This window comes from Durio zibethinus, chromosome 21 (assembly GCF_047325235.1).
Source record: "Durio zibethinus cultivar Kanyao isolate XHJ-2024 chromosome 21, ASM4732523v1, whole genome shotgun sequence".
Classification (NCBI taxonomy): domain Eukaryota; kingdom Viridiplantae; phylum Streptophyta; class Magnoliopsida; order Malvales; family Malvaceae; genus Durio; species Durio zibethinus.
In genome coordinates, this window is record NC_143182.1 from 11960173 (window position 1) to 11977980 (window position 17808).

The following is a 17808-nucleotide window of genomic DNA, read 5'->3' on the forward strand; positions in this document are numbered from 1 at the left end:
GTGGAGCTATCCTTGAACCTCTAGCACCACAATTATGATTGAAAATGCTATGCTATGCTTTATGTATGATGCTTTGATTCACGAACGAAATGTACATTTTTTGAATGAAATCTAATATAAAATGGATGCAAATGATTGTGTTAAAACATGATTATGAAAGTAATGTAGATGCATACAATCAGACAAACAATACAGTTAGTTTCATGGATGAAATGAAAATGATGCTGATGCGTAATGTTACATATGATAATGAAAATGATGCATAAAGTCAGACAATTAAAATGATTAGATAAACACCCTTTTGTGTCCTAATTTCAGGATATATCTATCATTGGGTAGAAAAGGCTCTATCCTAGGTTTAGGCACTTCTAAGGTTCACTATATGTGGTTCAAGGTTAAAATCTAAAGGTTTTCAAATTGTTCCTTACATCATTGTCCATCACAGACTAGTAAGGTACCCTAATCCTCACCCATTATAGGCTACAAGCGAAAAAGGTTCAATTTGAGTGAGAGTATTTCGTTAGCCACTGTGGAGGCATTAGACCTCACGAAAGCAATAGGTACTTTACACCCTCCTAGAGGGACAGAGCTCGAGTATAGAGCTCATGTTATGCACATGCACATGAATGACATAATTAACAAAGTGAATAAACATGAATGAATAATAACACATATATACAAAAAGGTTCAATTTTATTTGGCTTTTGGATAACACAAATTATTTGCTGGCCTGACTCTCGGACATCCCCAGCGGAGTCGCCAAGCTGTCATAACGTCTAGATCCGGGGATCTATCGCTAGACATTGACGTTTGGGAGTCGCCACCAATCTTTTTTGTCTAGGTGCGATTGGCCACCTAAAGAATCTGTCCTTTTAGGGAAACCTAAGTTTAAGGGTCCCTAAAAGAATAGGTTCGGGTCTACAAACCAGAACAGGGTTCGGGAGTTCGGTTACGTGTGAGAAAGGTTATAGCACCCTCACAACGCCCATCAAAAGATGGTACCAGCTTAAATTTGTGTTATCCAAAAGCCTTAAAATTTTATCAAGTAATTAATTATTGAAAAATTTTCTCAATTGACTCTAATACTTTTAGCAGAAAATTGAGAAAATTTCCTCACCTCAAGAGTATGCAAGAAAAACTACTGTTTCATTTGCAAAGGCTCCGTCATCGGATTAGTTAAAGAAAAATCAAAATAAAAAATCAAAATAGAAAGGAATGAAAGAATGATTTTTTTTTTTGTGTAGGGAAAATTGATACTTTCAACTTTTCCCCAAAAATATTTTTTGGAAATTTCGATTTTCAAGGAAAATTGATACTTTCAACTTTTCCTCAAAAACCCTTTTTTTTGAAAATTTATTTCTAAGAAAAATTGATACTTTCAACTTTTCCCCCAAAATATTTTTTTAAAAATTTATTTTATTATTATTTTTTTTAAGGAAAATTGATACTTTCAACTTTTCCCTAAAAATATTTTTTTTTGGAAATTTTGATTTTTATTTAAAGAAAATAGAATAATAAAATAAAAAAAATAAAAGTGAAAATAAATAAAAATAAAAAAATAAAATAAAAATAAAATAAAGATAAAAAGAATGTTAAATAAACCTAATCTAATAAATAAATAAAATAAAAAAACAAATAAACAAATAAATGAAAAAAAAAAAACCTGGAGCGGCTCGGATCGAGGCTCGGCTTGGAGGAGGGGCAGCACGCGCGGGTCAGGAAAGCGGGTCGACGCTCGGATCGGGTCGGGTTCGGCAAAACGCGCGGATCCTCTGGTTACTTAAGGCCAAAACGACGTCGTTTTGGGAGGGTATAAAAGGCAATCCCCTTCATTTTTCGGCAGAACGCTCCTCCCCTCTCTCTCTCTTCTTCCCTTTTCCTCTCCCTTCTCTCTAAAATCTGAAGAACAACGGTGCCGGATTCTGAAAAATGTCGTCGAAATCTAGAAATTTTATCGGAAGTTGGTCGGAATATTGCCGGTTTCTGGGATTCTTCATCGGAAACTGGGCAGGTCACCGGAAACTTCAATGTTCGCCGGAATTGTTGCCGAAAAATTCAAATTTCGTCGGAATCTGGAAATTTCCCAGAAATTTCCAGAAAAATTTTTCGCCAAAAATTTCTAAAAATTTTTTCTCACTCCCAGAACACTCTTAAACTTTTCCTAGCTTCCTATACGTCTCCTTTTCTCTCAAATCAGTAGCTTTGCTTACTGTTTTCTATGTGTTCTTCATCTGTTCCAAAAGGTCCCTTTTATAGGGATTGATCAGGAGTTCCTGATCAATCCCAATTCCTCTTTGGACGGGAATTCAATCTTTGAATCCAACTGGACTCTTCTGATTGAATTCCCATTGCTAGTGGGATTCTTCAACTTCAATCTCAACCCTCCAGAAATCAAAATAAAAAAAACTAGATAATTAGAAAAGATAAATAAAAAATTATTATAGGATAAATAAAAAAATAATATCAGATATATAATTAAATAAATAAAAGTACAAAAATAAATAAAATAAAAGATAAAAAAAAATAATATATATATTACTAATAATACATAAATAATAAAATACATAGGATATACATAAAATATAAAATAAAATAAAAAATAAAAATAAAAATGACAAAGATAAAATTGAACCTACCCATTTGGACTAAGCCCAATTGATCTGGGCCTGGACCAAATTGGGTGTCTACAATCATTATATGTCAATTTTAATTAAAATTTATTGAATATTTTTAAATAAGTAATTTTTTTAAAAAAATAATCGCTTGGATATTTACTTTTTTTTTGTTTTTTCAATTGAAGGTAAGTTTGATTATTATTAATATTCCATAATAGGTGCAAGTTAAATGTCAACTTATAAAATGGGATTAAGAATGTTCCATTTGTCTTTTTTATGAAAAAGCAAATTGAATTCTAAATTATACAGCTAAATAGTTATTTCAAATGAAAAATGAGGTTATATCATTTTAGAAACAAGTTTATAAATTCATATGAATATCAATATTATTTAATTAAATTTATATAAAACTCACTCACATCAAGATAGACATACTAAAGTGGAAAAAATATTGAAAGAGTTAATAAGTCGTTCATATATTTTCGAAGTAGAACTCATTGATTACAACTTTTGTCATGGAAGTTCAAGATTGACTGTTACATATGGTCATGAGATACTTTAAGCAAAAGAAAGTTAGTATTTACTTGAAAAAATATAAAAGGTAAGTAGTTTAATACATTCCATTAAAACCTTTTGCCAATAATTTTTTTAAATAATTATTTACAATTTAATACTATTACTTACTCAAAATTTAAAACTATTTCATTTCAATTTTTATAGGAACATAATTTTATATTAGATGTTAACCTCAAAACAACAGAAAGGCATAAATATTTGAGAAGTCATATAGATGCTGAAAATCATGATATTACTAAAAACGACAATAAAAAAAGTACATACGAGTAAGTTATTACGTATATTATTTAAATATTTAAAATTATTATTTCTTTTAAATAAATAAAACTTATCTTAAATTATATAAATTTGTAGCTGTATAAAAATGATAAAATAAGCTAGAGATAATGCAAATTGAACAAAGTTAATTTGAAGTGATAAGACTTTTAGTTCTATTTTAATACTTTGTAGGTGTACTTAATAGTATTATTTACAATATCTTCTAGATTTTTTTCTTTCTCTAATATTATTTATTATATATTTTAGAGTTTGTCAATTTTTTAATTATAAATTTTATTTTTATTATGATTATATTTATATTTTACACATATTTTGAACATGTAAATGATTCAATAATATTAATTTATGTTTTTATTAAAATTTAAATAAAATAAAAATAATTCGTGCATTGGATGAGTAACAAGCTAATTTCTTTTAATTATACTACAGTTTCATTATTGACTACAATATATAGACAATAAACTATAATTTTTTTAAAAATTATAATATTTTTATATTAGATTATATTTTTTATAAACAAATCGTAATAAGTTTGTATATTAGTTATCTTATGTATTAGACTATGCTTTTAATTAATCTTAATTCGTGTTTATTAGTAATTAACATAATTGTTAGGGGCATTCCATGATTATAAAGGAATAATGGATTTTTTTCTTAAAAGGTAGTTTACATCAAAGCGAGGGTACTTTAGTTATTCCCATCTAAACTAGAGTGGTGAATCAATATGAATTTTAGAGTTTCACATCAACTTAATTGGCTTGACCTTCCATATGAAAGCACATTAATATATTGACTTATTATTCTTTAATTAAATTTTCACTAACTAGATAAGATTAGGTGAATGTTATTAGTCAAAAGCTTGACTTTCAAAGCTCGAATCATTCAAGTTTAATACTCACTTTATAAATATAAATAAACCTCTCATTTTAGGTACGGGTATTCAATTCACTCTCTGTCTCTTCCTACAATTTCTCTCATTCTTTCTCTTCTCATATACTATCAAAATACAAATATTGAAAAAACCTCTAGTCTTTACTTCTAATCAAATATTATGATTTTACGATTTTAACCTTACTAGATAACTCACACAAACACAATAACATCTATAATCAATATGTTTTTTCTAAAAGTCTATAAGAATTAAAATAATGCATTAAATATAAAAAAAAATGCAGTTCCCTTATTAACCCGCATCCAAGTAAGACGGGTTAAAATTGTTTAGAAATTCTAATCTGTCTCCTTTTCTACGAGTTTCTTTCTCTTTCTGAATAAATATATATATAAAAAAAGAAAGAAAACAACAAAGGGTAGAACAGGAAAGAGAGATTAAAAAGACGTGGATAATTCAGGCAAATCACTGTACCGCTAAAAGTCATCGCAACGGTCACTTTTTGAGCTTTTATGTCTGATTTGTTATTGCCCTTCTTCATTTGCTTGAAGAAACGGAAAATAAATACAACGTTCTCAAAGCTTTGAAGCAAAGTTTTAAATGCAAATTCCAGCCATGAATGAGCAAGAAGAACAAGAGAGTCTTATCATGGCTACAGCCAAAGTGGTGGAGTATTTGGAGCCATTGATGTCAAGAGAGCTTCTTTGCAAGTTCCCAGACAACTCTGCCTTTGATTTCGACTATACCCAAAGCTCGCTCTGGTCTCCTTTGGTCCCCCGTGCTTGCAGCCCTGCAGATTTGGATTTTAATTCAATTACACCTAGGAAGCTCGCTTTTGAGTCTGGGTTTGGGTTGGAGTCGGAGAAAAGCAAGAGTGATGCCAAGAAATTCAGACCCAACATCAAGAACATGGCCACCGCTGCTTTCAACCTTAATCTCAATCTTTTGAGAAACAGCAACAAGAAAAGGAAGAAAATGGTTTCTGATTTTTCTCCAACTCCTGTCAAGGGCGGCTGTGCCCCCATTATTACGAAGGTAAAAGTTACTTGTTTTCATACTTTATAGCTCATAATAAGCTTTGCTTAGTTGCTTTATGGGATAGAACTGTTATACTGTTGGAAATTAAACAATTGAAGAGTGATTTTCAGATTGAGTTCTTTTTAACACGTGTAGTTTGAAGCAAAAAAAGGAAGCAAAAACAGAGTTACAATGCTGAAATTCACCATTTTGTTTTTTTCTATAATAATTTTGTCTTGCAAACCGTATTCAGGGGTGGAGTAAGATGCTGAAAGCTGCCTCCAAGCATTTCAAGAGAAAGAAAAAAGAATCAACGGTCCACGTGAAGCTTCCCAACTATTTGAGAGATTGAAATGTTTGAAGACTATCAAGATATTGATTTGTTCATTGTTTTAGTTAGATAAATTAGCATGTGCTCTTATTCGTTTCATTCTTTTCAATTTTAAACAAAACCACCATTTTAAAGACATGATCTCGAGCATGTCAAGTGGTTGTCATTTTTCAATTTGTTTTAATTCAGCAGAATAATCTTGACAATTGCATTATTTATGATGACTTATTCAATTTAAGGCATACATATTATCTATCTAGTGAAAGGAATAAACATTTTCAATTAAGGTTGTTGAAGTAATGTTATTTCACATTTATTAAATGTTGAGTTTTTATTTTTATTTTTATTTTTTTGTGATTTTATATTTAAGCTAGATGCTTAGTATTAAAATTTAAATTCTGTTTTGTAATTTTTATTTTTTTATATACCTTTTAAAATTGTCAGTACATGTATCAGAACTTGTTAAAATGGTGTTATTTACATATGTTAAATATTGGATATCAATTGATTTTTATTATTTGTTAGATCCTTGAAAAAGATTAAAGAAAAACATTACAACCCTAATCATTTACAACCTATAAACCAAATTTATGACTCCAAAACTATGGAACAGAGGGCTGGAAGAACAGTTTTATATTTGATTTTTAATTTTAATGATCATTTTAAATGATTGATATTTCTTCTACAACAAATTTAAATATAAAAAGAAAAAAGAAATGAAAAATCAATTGCTATGCCCAGAGACTTCAAGGCCACACCCATCCTCTCCATGAACAGGCCCAAAAAAAAAAAAAAAATCCTCTCCATGAAGACCGGCGATAGCTAGAACCGTGTTCATGGTTTTCTGGTTTGGTTATTAGATGTTTTCTTGGAAGCTTATCGGATGGTTGATTTGGAAACAAGAATGATATGTAACAGAAATAACTGTCAAGAGGTTTCCGAGATAAGTCTATGAAGTTCAAAGCATGCTCTAACATTTAAGTCAACAAAATATAATAAGTGAAAGAAGGTAGCGAGAAAGTAAGCGAGCAAGTGAAAATGAAATAATCAGTGACGGATCTTAACAGGAGGTCAATTATATTATACTTAATTTTTTTAATTTTTTTTATAAATTCTATCACATATATATATTAATAAAAAATAATCAAGCACAAAATATATTAATAAAATCAACCATATAAATTGTAGAATAAAAATATTACAATAATAGCATTAAAGATTTTAAGAATAATACTTTCAAATTAGTAGATAGAATTACTAAGTGTATACTCTTCCAATGACATAGACATTTTCTTTCTTTATAATTTAGAATTGAAATAAAAAATATAAATAAATTAATTGTTAAATCATATTTTTTATAAAAACAAGAAAAATAAATATAATTTTAAAGGAATGAAGTTGAAATTTTAAGATTAAAAGTTATGATTTTTTTCTTATTTTTTTTAAAAAGGTTAGAATCCGATTTTTTTTATTATTAAAAAAGATTTTAAGATAATATTGGATAGAGATCCAAAATAAAATTAAAAGAAAAAACTAAAATCATAAGAAAATGAGAATTAAAATAAGCCAGAAAGGAATAGAAAACACATAATTGTGACTTTATTGAAAATTAGAGTCCTATTGAAAATTAAGTTCACATAATTATAATTTAAAACTTATAATAAATCTCTTAATTTAAAAATTTTTAAGCAATTATTAACTGATTAGTACAATAAATAGACAAATAGTAATATGATTTTAATCTTTTTTTAATGATAATAATACATAAAATTAAATTATAAAACCATAAGAACAATAATTTTAATTTAATGCAATTATATATACTGAAAATACTGATCGAATGGTTGTCTTTTAAGTAACCTCACTTTAGTTTCATCCTCTTTATATTTACTTTTTTTTTTTTAATTACTACAATGGGAATTCTCTTTTTTTATTGCTACTTTTGTTATGTTTTCTTTTTTACTTTTAAAAGTGAAAAAAAAAATTATAAAAAGCACATGCATACATTTACTTATAGTTGAAAAAATAATCTAACTTGTATATTGCTACATATTAAAAATTGTTTAATTTACTTAGTTACAACTATTTTCTTTAACTCTTAAGAAAGTAAGAAATAATTTTAAAAGAATAAAAGTAACATAAGAAGTATTAACCAAAATAATTTAAAAATGAAAATTTAGTACTCTAATAGTGGTAATATTTTTTTAATGCAAATATTTTAAATTTAATATAAACCCTTGAACTTTGCTAAAAAAATCAAATAAAATTTTAATTTTTTATTACATGAAATTAAGTCTATAACTTTTTATTTTATTATAATTATAATCATTATTTAAAAAATAAATGAATCACATTCAATTGATAAAATTTTTAAAATAGTATTTTTTAAAAATATTTATCATTTACTTTGTCTAAATAAATTTAATTTTTTTATAAATTAAATTATTTAACTAAGAAATTTAATAAAAATAATATTTTATATTGTTCAGATTCTAATTATAAAAAAATAAAAATTTTAATTTTAATTTCATACAAAATAAAAGATAAAAAAAATTATTATTATTGTTTTTAATAAAGGTTGAAGGTTTATTTGTGCATTATCCTTATATTATAAATATTTTTTTATCAAGTCAAAATGTGTAGCAAGCACAGAGACGCCTTCTCCGTCTTGGCAGGCACATCGCGCACACAATCGTCAAGACAAGACCCGCTTCGCCTGCTTGCTACAGGCGGCTTTTTTACATTTTAGCTTACCTTCCATTTCATCAAAACTTTAGCCGCATCAACCCGACCACGACCATATCTTCTTAACAGGTAATTCTCCAATCTTGATAGTATTGTCTGCCTATAAAAAAAACAAAAGGCAATCAAGGGTTTTCTGGAAAACCTTCCAACGACTTCTCTCTCGAACCTTGCTTTATTTACAATCCGCCCTATCCGCTCTTTCGACCCCCTTCACTCTGATCTGGAAACCAATGTTTTTGATCATCTGACGCTGTTCTTCTTGCGGAAACAGATTATGTGCTGCGAATTAGATTGGGAAATTTCGAGGAAATTGTTTAACACCCATCACTTAACAATATGAGCTTCGAGCCATTTAACAGGTATATCCTTTTTTTACTTCAAATTAGCGCAATAGAGGGTATAGGAAAATAGGGTTGTTCATTTTCTTATTTAATTTTTTCCTTATTGAAACTGGAAAAACAGGTTAGTGAAACTTGCAGGTCGGGCGTTTTATGATGACGTGACAACAAAGGGAGATAATCAGCCAAAGACGGGTCGGGGTGATAATAGAGGGATTGCTGTAGTAGTGCTTGATGCTCTTACAAGGTACTGTTTCTTTATTCATATCTTGGCAACAATTAAAAATGGTTTTGTTTTTAGTAATGAGGGAAGGGAAAAAAAAAAAAAACCGGTTTTGTTTGTATGAGAAATGGGGAAGTTAGCGTTGACGTTTTTCTTTTAAGTGAAATTGAGGCATATTGAATTGGAAAAATAATGCCTTGGTGCATTTTTATTATTTAAAATAGAATTATAGAAGTGAATTTCTGTTAAAGTTGTGATCTTCTCTGGAAGGAAAGCACATTTATAAGCATTGGAAATTGACTATCTTGGAATTTGAAACGCAAGGCATTGGAATATATTTTGTAATAGGTATAATAATAAGGTGAAACTGAAGTGTTAAATTAGGCCAAGTACTTTGGCAAAGTGTTTTTCAGTTCAATTAGAAGTCTCGCCATAGGAGGTTAGCATTTAATAAGTCTAGAAAGATATATTTAGTTATGTCATGATGCCAAATATATGCCTGTTGCATGCAATAGCTATGCCTGCCAGTTTGAGCTTCTCTTTAGGCTTACAATTTGCTAGTCACTTTGTTTTGTTATTGTAATTCACAATTTTTGCCTTCAATTCTAGGAGACAATGGGTTAGGGAAGAAGATTTGGCAAAGGAGTTGAAACTACATTCAAAGCAACTTCGGCGGACTCTACGGCTCTTTGAGGAAGAAAAATTAGTCACCCGTGATCATAGGAGAGAGGTTAGAGTCTGCTATAATTCCTTTTCTTTTCCTTCACCTGTACGGATGTTTCTTAGTTGTCACTCTGCTTGGATTTGTAGGTAAGATTTCTTTTGTATTTGTTCTGAATCATTGCTGCCTTGTAACCTATTAATTTTCAAACATATACTAAGCATATCAAAAGATTAAAGCTCGCTTTCTTTTCCCTTGTTTTCTGTTTTCAGTCATACTTTATTTTCGCATAGAATTGAGGCATAGTGGTGGTGTTAGTGGCCAAAAAGTCTATTTTCCATTTACTTTTTATATGTTTTATTTATTCATTAAGAGTTGGGAACATTTCTTGGTTGTATTTAACCCTTTTACTTTTGCCTGCATACTGATGTTTGATTTTGTCACAGACGGCTAAAGGAGCAAAGATATATAGTGCTGCAGTTGCTGCGACAGGCGATAGTCAACAGGGTGGGAAAGACGGAGAGGAGAAGATTAAGCTGCATACTCACTCTTACTGTTGCCTGGATTATGCACAGGTTGCTATTTTTATTTCTGTTTGTTCTTTGCTTTTTCCAATTCTGATCTGCATAGATTGATTTGTTAATAATGGATTGGATAGAAAAGGCATGGGAACTCTTTTGCCTTTTTATCCATTTTATCTTGTGCAGAGCAGATTCTGGCTTCTGAGTTTGTGAAATCTCTGAAACAATGTGTTTTGTAGACATATGATGTTGTTAGGTATAGATTGCATCGAATGAAGAAAAAACTAAAGGATGAACTTGAGAACAAGAATACTGTTCAGGAATATGTGTGCCCTGGCTGTGGGAAAAGGTTTCTGCCACTGCCTCTCTCTTTCCATCTCTTTCTCTTCTCTTTTTTCTTTCCTTGGGTCATTTGAAATGCATTTTTGGCTAGTGAATTTGTAATGAAAAATTGAAGTTGTCCTGTTATCATGTTTTCAGATACAATGCATTGGATGCACTGCGGCTGGTTTCTATTGAGGATGAATATTTTCACTGTGAAAGATGTAATGGAGAATTGGTGGCAGAGAGTGACAAGTTGGCAGCACAAGATGGAGGAGATGGAGATGACAATGCAAGATGACGACGACGTGAAAAATTGAAGGACATGCTTCAGAAAATGGAGGTATTTTTTCTTTCAAAGTTCCTGCATATTACCTTATATTGCATATACATTTGTACTTGAATAATTATGCGATCTATTGAGATACGAAATTTAATCCCCTTATGAGTAAGTTAACAAAATTTTTAGTATGTTCACAGTTTTTTTAAGTACTTTTTGTACTGTGAAAAGGATGTAATTCACATAAGATTCCTTTTTACTGGCCATAATTGCTTTGGATGTTGTTGGACTTGATTATAGTATTGGCTCAAATCAGTGAGGTCCATTCAAATTCAGCTTAATTCTTTGTCCTTGGCTTCCGATTGTGAATGACTCCGGTGTTTTGCGTGAATTCTTCTTGAAAGGGAAGAAAAAAAGGAACTTAATTATCAAAGTAGTAATTCTTTTCGATGAAACCCATGTAGCTGTTAGTCTGTTGTGCCCATGTAGTGTAGGAAACACATTATTCGAATGATGTGCAGGGGGATAGAGGAACAGGTTATGTGGCTTGAAGTTTACTTTGCCCATCTTGAAATGTTTTGTTCTAGTTTTCACTGGTTGATTCTGCCAAGTCAGATGACACTGGTCCATGAGGGCTTGCACTTTTGAATTCATTTTTAAAACTACGTAAATCTGTGAGCTTGTAGGCAAAATAGAAATCTGGACACCTAGCTTTTTGTGTTTCCTGAAAAGCTAGATGTTCAAAGGGGTGGAGCAAAGGCCAGAAGCATTAAGCTTTGCTTTGTATGAATGCAAATGATTCTAGTTTCTGCTAATCTTTCCCACTGAAATTTATTAATTCTTTTTGTCTTTGTTGTTTTCTTTGTCAATGGTTTTCTATTTTGTACATGTATGCAAGATATTTTATTGTGTGTGAGTTTTTTTTTTTTGGTGGGTGGGGGGATGGTATGTTCATACTGTCTAAAGTCATATTTTCTCCCTTCTTTTTATTCCCAATGGAATTTCATATGAGCATAATTCAATAGCAAATTGTCTGGGCGACTGCTTTTATACATGGTTTGAACTTAGTGTTTGTAAACTGGTGTTCCATTGTGCAGTATTTGCAAGACTTAATATCTGCACTTCTTATTGTTATTTATGTGTATTCTTGACATTATATCTGATATTTTTGTCAAAATTTGCTATTGATTACTGCTACACTACTGTACTGGATGATGATGCCATTTTTTGTTGATTATTTGTTTTCTCATGTTCTTGTATTTTGCTTACTCACTTGTCAAACAAGGGAATCCTACAATAATAACCAGGGGAGAAAATAGACAAATAACACCAGGCCAGACATTCATTAAATCAATAAAATCTAAAACTGATCTGAAGAAATTGGAAAATGAAAAGTATTCATTCAAAGCTAAAAGAAGTTGCATATGTGATTTTCTTCTGTCTTTGTTTGAAAGACGGCTTGAGTACCACAAGCTATGCATATTAAACCTAAACACAGAAATAATGGAAGCAATTATCAAACATAAAAAAAATGACTAAGGTTTATTCAATACAAATACAGTAACTATATATGCCTTTAAGATGGCAACCAGGTTAGTTAATTTTAATGCTAGTTTATTAGATAAGCCTGGTCCATTACAGGTATATAAAGTTGGCTTTAATCTGGGCTTAAATAAAGAATTAGAACAGCAACAAAAGCTCTTGACAAACATCAAATTATAAACAGTTGAACAAATTAACTATCCTTATAGCTCATAAGCTCTAAAAGAAATTAAAAGGTATAAATTGAATAATATTGGTTATATGCTATAACCTCCAAACGTCTTCTTTAAATTCACTCTTGTCTCTTCAAATAAACAATTTTCTTGAAAACTCTGACCTAATCATTCAATCTCAAAGTAAATAGAAAGGACTAAGAGGATTTGGATGTGTAGTCAGCCAAATCCTTTTGCTCTCCCCAACCCTAATCACTAATGCTTGATTAATAAATAACAATTTGTTAATCCTTTTTGGTAGCAAAACACAGTAGTTCCATCATTCAGGAAGCACCATCAGACATGATCATAGATCTTCTCTATGATATATGGTGGCTACGTAACCTGAATCTAAACATTGATGAATTTTTACTGGGTTAGATGTCATTCCATAAGCCCCACTTACACGTCTAGTATGCCGTTTTGTTTATTCCTGTCAATCTTGATCTTATGATGAAACAGCAAGAGACATTTAAGCTCCTCTTAAATCTTCTTGTCTCAAAGAATCATGAAAAAGCAATACAATCCTAACATATTAATTCACTACCTCATGGAGAGCTTTGGGAAAAACAATTTAAAAACTGTCCTGCCCTTGGATTGTTCATCTCTTTCACCACACCAAAATTTCCTTACTAAATAGCAGCAACAACCAATTTTGATCATCATCCCTAATCCTTCGAATTCCATTGTGTTTAACTTATTTCTTGTTTTGCGGTATATGTTTATAGAAATATTCAAGCCTATTTTGACTTCATTCTTTCCATTATGTGAATTTTTTATGCCATTTTTGAAGAGTTGACTCAATGAAATGATTGCAGGTACAGCTTAAACCATTAACAGATCAACTTAATAGAGTAAAAGACTTGCCTATTCCAGAATTTGGAAGTCTCCAAGCGTGGGAAGCTCGAGCAAGTGCTGCTGGGCGTGCCGTAAATGGTGATTCTGGTTCTAATGATCCTTCCAAAAATTCTCAGGGTTATGGTGGAACACCTATGCCATTTCTTGGGGAGACAAAGGTAATATTTACTTGAACTGTATTTCTCTTTGTTGTCTACTATGAGGTGCAAATGCTTAATATTTACTAATAATTATGTAATATTGATGCTAGACTTTGGCATATTACTTCTGCATGAATTATTGTAGTTTAATTTCCTAGAAATTTTTTTTCTTTGAATGGGTATACGAGTCATGTATCCACAATTTATGGAGGTTCAAATTTGTTCAAAATCTTAAATTTAGTATTCATAAATTTTCTTGCAACATGCTAACTTAACTGAATGCATCTGTTGCCTCTGTGAAAGGTAGTAAACCCTTACTTCTCATTCAACCAACCATTTATGCTGAAACAGATTTCCTTTTAGACCATAACTATTCCGAAGATTCATTTTTGTAAGCTCTGCTGGAGTTATTAATGTCATAAATCAATTTTCTTCATCCAAACTATCAGTGTATTTTCAATGCTTAGTATTTTTTTTTTTTGAAGTGCGGATTTTCTATTCTTGTTATTTTTACTAGAGATTTTCCTCTATAATGTTGGGCATGCCATTTCTTAATTTCAAATATTGGATATTCTACCATCAACTTGGATCGTTTTTAAAGCTTCTTAGGCGTGCCTGGCAGGTTGAAGTTGCCTTTTCTGGTCTTGATGGCAAGGAAGATGTCAAATCTGAAAGTGCAGGCACATCCTTGAAAGTTTTGCCACCTTGGATGATAAAGCAAGGAATGAACCTGACAAAGGAACAACGTGGAGAGGTCAAACAGGAGTCGAGGATGACAGATGACAGTTCAGCACAACCAGATTTTTCAGATGACAAAAAGTCGACTGTTGAAAATGATGATAAGAAGAATATACAGGTATATACAATGAGATGGATTATTAGTCTTTCCTTCCTTTTGTCAATGCCATCTAGTGCTTAGATTCATTTTTCTTTCCTTTTGCTCCAACTTAAAGTTTTTAATTTACTAGAATTTGACTTAGTTTTTTCTTTCCTGTTATAATGAAGGACGAGTATCTTAAAGCTTATTATGCTGCTTTGTATAAGAAACAACAAGAACTAGAAGAAGCTGCTAAGAAACAACAAGAATTGTCAGACATTCCTCTAGCCACTGATCTTTCTGACTCTTCCAAGCGTCAAGTTGGCATGAAAGTTAAACGTGAAGACAATCTGGGAGATGATGATATTGATTGGGTAGAAGCTCCTGTTGCAGGTAAGTGCTGATTTTTATTGTATTCAGAATATAACTTGGTTTCTTAAAAAAAAGAAAAATGAATATAACTTTGTTTCTCTTTGATGACTATGAAACTGTCAAAATTAAATGTTTAAAATTACTTAACATTTGTAATCATGTTTCATGTTCAGTTGTTCATATAACTATCCCTTCAAAATAATATTTAATATGCAAAAATGCTATGAAAACCTTTCAAGGGAACTTACTGCTGAATCTAGAATATATTTAGCCATTTCAGAAGTTTTATGAGTAAGCCATCAATATGATTTAGTTCCTTTCTCCTGCCTTTCATTGTAATTCATATAGCTGTTTTCATATGTTATATACAAATTGAGTATCATATATATAGAGTGGAAATCTCATATTTTTAAAACTTCAATATTTGTTGTTGTCCAACATTTTTAATTAAATTCAGCTGTTAAATTTAACAACATACCAAAGTTTATACCCTAAATCATGAACTATTAACTTAGAACTAGAGACTAAAAAAATAGTACTTCTTTTGGCTCAAATTGCATGTCCACCTTTCTGCTTTAACCATTTCAAAATAATGCCATCTTCCCAAAGTGGAAAGCATTTTTTGAATGTTTTCTTTCATTGAAATACAACTGTATGTGGGCCCATCTAGTTTTTGTGACACATGAAGGGCAAAAGTTGTCAAGCAAGGAACAAAATACATAAAAGTGGACATTTGATTTAAGATTTAAATTTTCCTATTAACTTTCAATACCAGTTACAGAAGCAAGTTGATATACGTTTTATCCTCATGCCATGTGTATCTTTCTGATACAAAATGTGTTAGGCTGATCATAAGTCCATGATTATGATGATGCATTCCTTAGTAAATATCTTCCTCTACACGATTTCAGGCAATACAACTGAGAGTTATAAGGTCAGTGACTTAAATGTTGAAGCAGAAGCATCTGGAGATGATGAGGATGATGTAGATTGGGAGGAAGACTGAAAGACAGCATAGGTTTGTTTGAATGAATGGTTCAGCTCACCTTGATCTGCACGGCATTAGCAGAGCATGGGTAATGGGTGGTGTAAATGTTGCTCTCTATTTTTCATATCTTCATGTGCTCTTTCAAGATCTTAAGCCTTTCCAGTTGTTCCTTGGTATTAATTTCATCCCTGATTCCTTGACTTTGTGCCAACAGTGGCTGTGGGATGTCAAAAAAATGATTTTTGTGGTCTTAGAAATGGATTTCCACGATGTTGTCTTGTACTAAACTGTAGGCAAAGCAGTAGCGTAACAAAGACATTTATAGTAACTTTCATGTCTGTCTCAGCTGTACTTTATACGTATAAATACTTTGGGCCCACAGATGCAATGCTGAATAAGATTTTTATTTTATTTTTGCAAAGAGGAAGGTTGTTAATCAACAAAATGAAGGCACAAAGAGGCTGCCTTGGTACAAGCTTACTGCACTATAACAATGCTGAGGAAACGATTGTATTATTTGCCTAGTATGACCTTAATCAATTCTCCGAAAGAAGCAAATGAAGATCCACCATACATCACAGCTTCTCTACTCTTTTAAGCCAACTCCTTGACCCTCTTTCTCGTCTCGCTTTCACCATCCATCACACATAGGACTGCTCTTTCTTTCTCATCTGCCTTGACCAGCTCACCACTGCCCATCCTGTAATCCAGTTGTAACTCACTGCTAATGCCAATTCTTTCTCCATCTCAAATGCATTAATTTGCTGTTCTGAATAGATTAGCCATGTTGCAATTGCCCCGTTCCACAAACTCTCCAAGATAGAGTTCCACCCGCAATGCCACACAAACCCTCCAACTGCTTCATGGCCCAGGATATCCACCTGTGGACAACGCCCACGAATCAATCCTTTCTTCTTTGTTCTCTCCAAGAACTCATCTGGAAAGATCTCCTCAATATTGGTGTATTTCCTTGGCGCTTTGACTTTGGCTTTTCCCGGTGTCCTTGCGCACTGACCACAAGAGCCTGAACCCGCTACGCTCAAGCCCACTTGCAATTTCAATTAGTTGGGGTTCATCGAAACTCCCCAAGCTTCCAAAGCACAAGAAAACAACTGATGATGGAGGCCGATGATCAAGCCATTTCATGATCTCATCGTTTTGAGCTTTATGAGTATGAAATAAAATCTTCTGACCCTTACCAATTAGTGGTCCAAGCGGGTAGATAGGTGGTGTAGATATGGAATATTCCATCAAGGACTTGAGCGCATGTGATTCAAGCTCTTCCAATGTATTCAATAATACTTCAACCTCCTTGAATCTTCTTCCATAGTTCAGCAATGAAAGATAACCAACATGCTTGTTGAATAAGAATGAAGGCAAAGCTCTAGTAGGCACAGGTCCTGCATAACCTGGGATGATTGACTCAGGATCCGATTCTTCAAACTCGTGACCAATCTGATCATGTCGGCTTGGAAGGTACAACATGAGGCTAAGGAACGCTGCAGTCGAGGTGAAAAACAAGTACAAAGGAATACAAAGTTCTTTCCCTACGTCAATCATGGCAGTACAAAAGAAGTCCAAAACCAAGCCAACAAGTGGAACTGAATTGGAGGTCGAATCAGTTAAAACATGGTTGATTATAGCATCTCTGACATGGGATTTATGGCTCTCTACAAAATCAGAAAAAAAAAAAAAAAAACCTTTTCTGATGATTTAGAGAAAAGATCTAGTGAAGGAGTATCCCCCTGAGGAAGACTGATAAATTGTATACGATAATCGGATGATGCAGCTAGAGTTTGAGTGTATGCATCTGAATCGGGGACAAAAGGCGTCGGAATGACAAGAATTGTTACTGAAAATTGATCATATCGATCAAACAGCCACTTTGCAAACTCTAAAATAGGCGCCAAGTGACCAATTCCTGGAACGGGGACAAATATTAGCTTGGCTTTTCTCATTTGCAGCGGCAGTAGATGGTGGTGTTAATTTGGTTGGTATGCTGTACTTCTACTGCTCTTTTCTTTCTTATAACATTATTAAGTCTTTAATTCTATGTCAACAAAATGTGTGTTTATAATTATAC

At 31.7% G+C, this 17808-nt stretch overlaps 2 protein-coding genes and 1 pseudogene across 2 annotated transcripts; 2 read left to right on the forward strand and 1 right to left on the reverse strand.

The window, feature by feature from the left end:
* Positions 1-4894: 4894 nt before the first annotated feature.
* Positions 4895-6011, forward strand: LOC111306246 (uncharacterized). The gene is made up of 2 exons (XM_022904151.2): positions 4895-5394; positions 5630-6011. Exons 1-2 carry the CDS (start codon positions 4960-4962, stop codon positions 5726-5728), a joined length of 534 nt encoding a protein of 177 aa, XP_022759886.2. The 5' UTR covers positions 4895-4959; the 3' UTR covers positions 5729-6011.
* A 2335-nt stretch (positions 6012-8346) lies between these two features.
* Positions 8347-16146, forward strand: LOC111305641 (transcription initiation factor IIE subunit alpha-like). Its single transcript, XM_022903349.2, is given in 11 exon segments — positions 8347-8521; positions 8724-8811; positions 8915-9037; positions 9623-9743; positions 10121-10249; positions 10435-10544; positions 10676-10859; positions 13369-13566; positions 14171-14404; positions 14554-14758; positions 15649-16146. Coding segments are annotated over 10 exon segments (1422 nt in total). The 5' UTR covers positions 8347-8521; positions 8724-8788; the 3' UTR covers positions 15744-16146.
* Positions 16147-16238: 92 nt separating this feature from the next.
* Positions 16239-17808, reverse strand: LOC111306519 (UDP-glycosyltransferase 71K1 pseudogene; annotated as a pseudogene).